This window comes from Colobus angolensis, unplaced genomic scaffold (assembly GCF_000951035.1).
Source record: "Colobus angolensis palliatus isolate OR3802 unplaced genomic scaffold, Cang.pa_1.0 Scaffold140, whole genome shotgun sequence".
NCBI lineage: Eukaryota > Metazoa > Chordata > Mammalia > Primates > Cercopithecidae > Colobus > Colobus angolensis.
In genome coordinates, this window is record NW_012114489.1 from 1,648,342 (window position 1) to 1,652,987 (window position 4,646).

The 4,646-nt window shown below is 41.8% G+C and overlaps 1 protein-coding gene across 2 annotated transcripts in view; it reads left to right on the plus strand.

The window, feature by feature from the left end:
- The window catches only part of PRDX4 (peroxiredoxin 4), a 19,784-nt gene extending 17,092 nt beyond the window's left edge, over window positions 1-2,692 (plus strand). Inside the window, exons 7-8 of one of the 2 annotated variants that reach the window (XM_011935105.1) lie at window positions 2,290-2,336; window positions 2,578-2,688. In XM_011935105.1, coding sequence (XP_011790495.1) covers window positions 2,290-2,336; window positions 2,578-2,581 — 51 coding nt within the window. In that variant the 3' untranslated portion in view covers window positions 2,582-2,688. Of the gene's footprint in view, window positions 1-2,289; window positions 2,337-2,577 lie in introns of both variants that reach the window. The other variant, XM_011935104.1, reaches the window with a different exon arrangement.
- The last annotated feature ends 1,954 nt before the right edge of the window (window positions 2,693-4,646 follow it).

Consider the following 4,646-nt stretch of genomic DNA (forward strand, 5'->3'; position numbering starts at 1 on the left):
CAGCCAGGAGGCTGTATAATTTGTAGACAATCCCTGAAGTAGTCTTCTGCCAAAATACAATTTAGAAACTTGCTTGAACCTTTTTAGGAAGAATATGTTTATCTTCTAAAAATCAAGAGTTTTACACAAGCTGCAGTTAGGAAATTGGGAGATACTAGAGCATTAGAGGAAGAAATCATTATCTTCGGGTAATAGAAAAATATAGACTCCTAAGACTTCCTTCCGTAGCAAACCAAAGAGAAGTACCATTAGCCATAGATAACCACTGGTAGAAATTTGCGCTCTAACCTCAGGTGTGCCCCTTTCTGGTCCTTGAACGTGCTAAGCTGATTCTTGCCTCAGGGCCTTTGCCCTTGCCATTCTTTCTGTACTCCATCTGCATGACTAGTTCCCTCTCTTTGCTCACATTTCTGCTCAAATATCATCTTAGAAGTCTTTCCTCACCACTGTTTCCCCACCCTACACATCCTCCAACCAACTTTTTTTTTTTTTTTTGAGATGGAGTCTCTCTCTGTCACCCAGGCTGGAGTGCAGTGGCCTGATCTTGGCTCACTGCAACCTCCGCCTCCCAGGTTCAAGCGACTCTCCAGCCTCAGCCTCCCAAGTAACTGGGATTACAGGCGTGCACTACCACACCTGGCTAATTTTTGTATTTTTAGTAGAGACAGGGTTTCACCATGTTGGCCAGGCTGGTCTCAAACTCCTGACCTCAAGTGATCCACCCTCCTCAGCCTCCCAAAGTGCTGGGATTACAGGCATGAGGCACCACACCTGGCCCAACCTATTTGTAAAAGCATTTATTACCACAACCTAAAATTAGAATTAGGATGTAACTCCAAGGGCAGGGACTTTGGCTGTGTTGTTCACTAATAAATACTGCCTATCATAATACTTTGAATAGTTTCCATATAGCGAGTCTGTTGAAAGAATGTCCAAACACATAAATATATACAACTATTATTTGTCGATCAAAAATAAAATTAAAAAGAATGACCGCCACAGTATGTGATAACACGTATGCACTCTTCTGGAGGGAGAATCCATAGTTTTCATCAAATTCTCAAGAGATTTGTGGCCCCCAAAAGTTAATCATGTAAATAGTCGACATGTTTTCTGAAATGTCCGGTACTCATCCTGTAATACCTTTCAGAGTTAAATTGTACTTCTTGGGAGCTCTCACCGATCTCTGGGAACTTGGACACCTAGCACATCCCTGTGATTGGAGATGTTATTCATCAGTCACAGATGGTTTTGCTGCACCTCCAGGGGGAAGTGCCCCCTACCTTGAAGATGTGTCTGAAATGCTTTTTAAGGCTTCTTAAGCTGCTGCTTAAGCCAGCAGCTTCTGATTCATATTTCTTTCTATAAGCCTCATAATCAACAAATGTAAACTAACCCAACTGATTTATAATTTAAGGTACCTAGTGCTCAAAGTACCTTTAATGTATAATTTCAAATCCCCTTTGAGATCCATCAGATCAACATAGAGATGAGTAAGTTTGCTATTGTAACATTAACTTTGACCTCAAAGGCAAACCTGTTTTGCAAACCCATCAGAAATTGATTCAGAATCAGTCAATTACAAAAGTTACAATAAGTTATTTTTATATATATAAAGATAGATGTACTTTACCTATAACTAGCAAGTAACATAGTTAATGTGAGGTCAAAATATATTGGAAATTTTTTTTTTTTTTTTTTTTTGAGGCGGAGTCTTGCTCTGTCGCCCAGGCTGGAGTGCAGTGGCAGGATCTGGGCTCACTGCAAGCTCCGCCTCCCGGGTTCACGCCATTCTCCTGCCTCAGCCTCTTGAGTAGCTGGGACTACAGGCGCCCACCACCATGCCCGGCTAATTTTTTGTATTTTTAGTGGAGACGGGGTTTCACGGTGTTAGCCAGGATGGTCTCGATCTCCTGACCTCATGATCCACCCACCTCGGCCTCCGAAAGTGCTGGGATTACAGGCGTGAGCCACCGCGCCTGGCCTGGAAATTTTTTTAAGTCTAACAGGTTTGTAAGGCTGTGATGCTTTTGGAGGGAACACAACAGTATTCATTAATTATTGACAGTAGTGCTTGATGTATTTGAGTTTGGGTTTTTTTGTTTTTGTTTTTGTTTTTTACTTTGCTGCTTGAGATTTAAAAGTTGTATTCTGGACTTTAGTAAGTCCTTAGTGAACACCTGCCTCCTTTTCAGATAATTGTGGTATACCATCATTTTAGCAGCAAATGATTTTTAAAGTACATTAACATCTGTAGCCATGCTCTCTAAATGTGTTTGACTTAATTAGATCAAACCTGAAGATGCCATGAAAGCCTGGTGGCCAAGAGAAGAGCTGTAAGTAAGTTTTGGGGTGCTTGAGTACAGATGTTAATTTATTCGCAAAAAATACATAAAAAGATTTGTCTTTTGGAATAGCCGAAATTAGTAGGTAGGACAAATCTCATTTTTTTCTAAATATACAATCTGATATACAAAACTAATTTTTACTCAAGGCATGGGCAACTAATGTCAGACTACTCATTATGTACTTTGGCTTTAAAATGAATAATTTCCTTCTTTTGTTTTGTTTTAACAGATAATCCCAGATCCAGCTGGAAAGCTGAAGTATTTCGATAAACTGAATTGAGAAATACTTCTTCAAGTTATGATGCTTGAAAGTTCTCAATAAAGTTCACGGTTTCGTTACCACATTGTGTTGCAGTAGTAATTTCTTGGAGAATATAAAGATCCACGTCAGAGTCCAAAGATATTTAGCGTTAGCGTTAGACACTGATGTCAAAAGACAAGCAGTTATTCTCTGTCTTTCCAAAGGAAGAAATGGGAGATTGAATCAAACTGAGTAACAGCAATAATGACATTTATGGAGTATATGCCATGTGCCAGGCATTGTGTTAAGCAGGTTAGGGGCATTATGTAATCCTCACAGCAACTCATTGAGTTCTTTATTTTACAGATGAAGAAACTGAAGTGCAGGTAAATTACTTACCCACAGTCATATAGCTAGCTAGCAAAGGCAAAATCCGACCTTGCACCCAGACAGGCTAATTCTAGTTTCTGAGCTCTTAACACTCCACTGTGGCTCACCTCTCCATACCTTTGAGGGTAGCGGTAAAGAACACGTTGTGAGCACACTCACCTTCCACAGTAATAGGAATAGCTGGCCCCATGGCCCACTGCTCTGTAATAACATAAAGCCTTTTGCCCCCGCCCCCATTTCTAAATTTACATCTTCAGCTTGTACCAAATTTATAAGTAACAAGATATTTATATTTAGTTTAACAAAATTTGAATCCTTAAATAATAAATATAACTAAGTCTTAACAAATGACCATATACAAACCTGAACTCCAGTGCTACTTCATCACCCCATTTGCCACCCCAATATGGCAATTACTTTATTGTCATTATCTGTAGACATGCCACATAGTTAAGAGACCAGGTACCCAGGAAAATTAACTTCTTGCTATCTGTCTTCCATGCTAATCTGCTAATCTCTTTGTTTTGTTTTGTTTCTGAGACAGTGTGTCACTGTGTCACCCAGGCTGGAGTACATTGATATGGTCACAACTTACTGCAGCCTCAACCTCCTGAGCTCAGGCAATCCTCCCACCTCAGCCCCCCAAGCAGCTGGGACTATAGGCATGCACCACCATGCCCGGCTAATTTTTATGTTTTTTGTAGAGACGGGATTTCACCATGTGGCCCAGGCTGGGCTTGAACTCCTGAGCCTAAGCAATCCACCCGCCTCAGCCTCCCAAAGTGTGGGAAGATGCATGAGCCCCTGTGCCCAGCCATCCCCTCTCTTAATACAAAAAGCCCTTCTCCCGGGGAAAGGCCATTACTAGAAGTGGTGGGGGAATTACTGGGCTTCTGGCTGAAATACAGTTCTGTCACAAATGGCGGGTAATTTGTAGATACATGGGAATCCAGCTGCCATTTATAACCTTTTTCTATAGCAGAGTATATTCTAATGCTAATTTACAGTTTACATTTTATAATCCATTCTAGAGACTAAGGAAAGGAGGAGACCCGTATCATTTAGTAACTGCCTGTACAGCAGGAGGTCAGAACAATGCCACAACAGTAGGAGCTTACCCAAAATAATAGATCAAGAGATGACCTGCCCACAAACATTTAAAAAATAGTAAATAAGGCCGGATGCGGTAGCTCACGCCTATAATCCCAGCACTTTGGGAGGCTGAGGCGGGCAGATCACCTGAGGTCAGGAGTTTGAGACCAGCCTGGCCAACATGGTGAAACCCCGTCTCTACCAAAAACACAAAAATTAGCTGGGCATGGTGGTGGATGCCTATAATCCCAACTACCGGGGAGGCTGAGGCAGGAGAATTGCTTGAACCCAGGAGGCGGAGGTTGCAGTGAGCCGAGATCACACCACTGGACTCCAGTCTTGGCAACAGTGAGACTCTGTCTCAAAAAATAATAATAATAATAGTAAATAAATAGGAGGCCATGTGCAGTGGCTCACGCCTATAATCCCAGCACTTTGGGAGGCCAAAGAGGGCAGATCACCTGAGGTCGGGAGTTTGAGACCAACCTGACCAACATGGAGAAATCCTGTCTTTACTAAAAATACAAAAATTAGCCGGGTGTGGTGGCAGACACCTGTAATCCCAGCTACTCAGG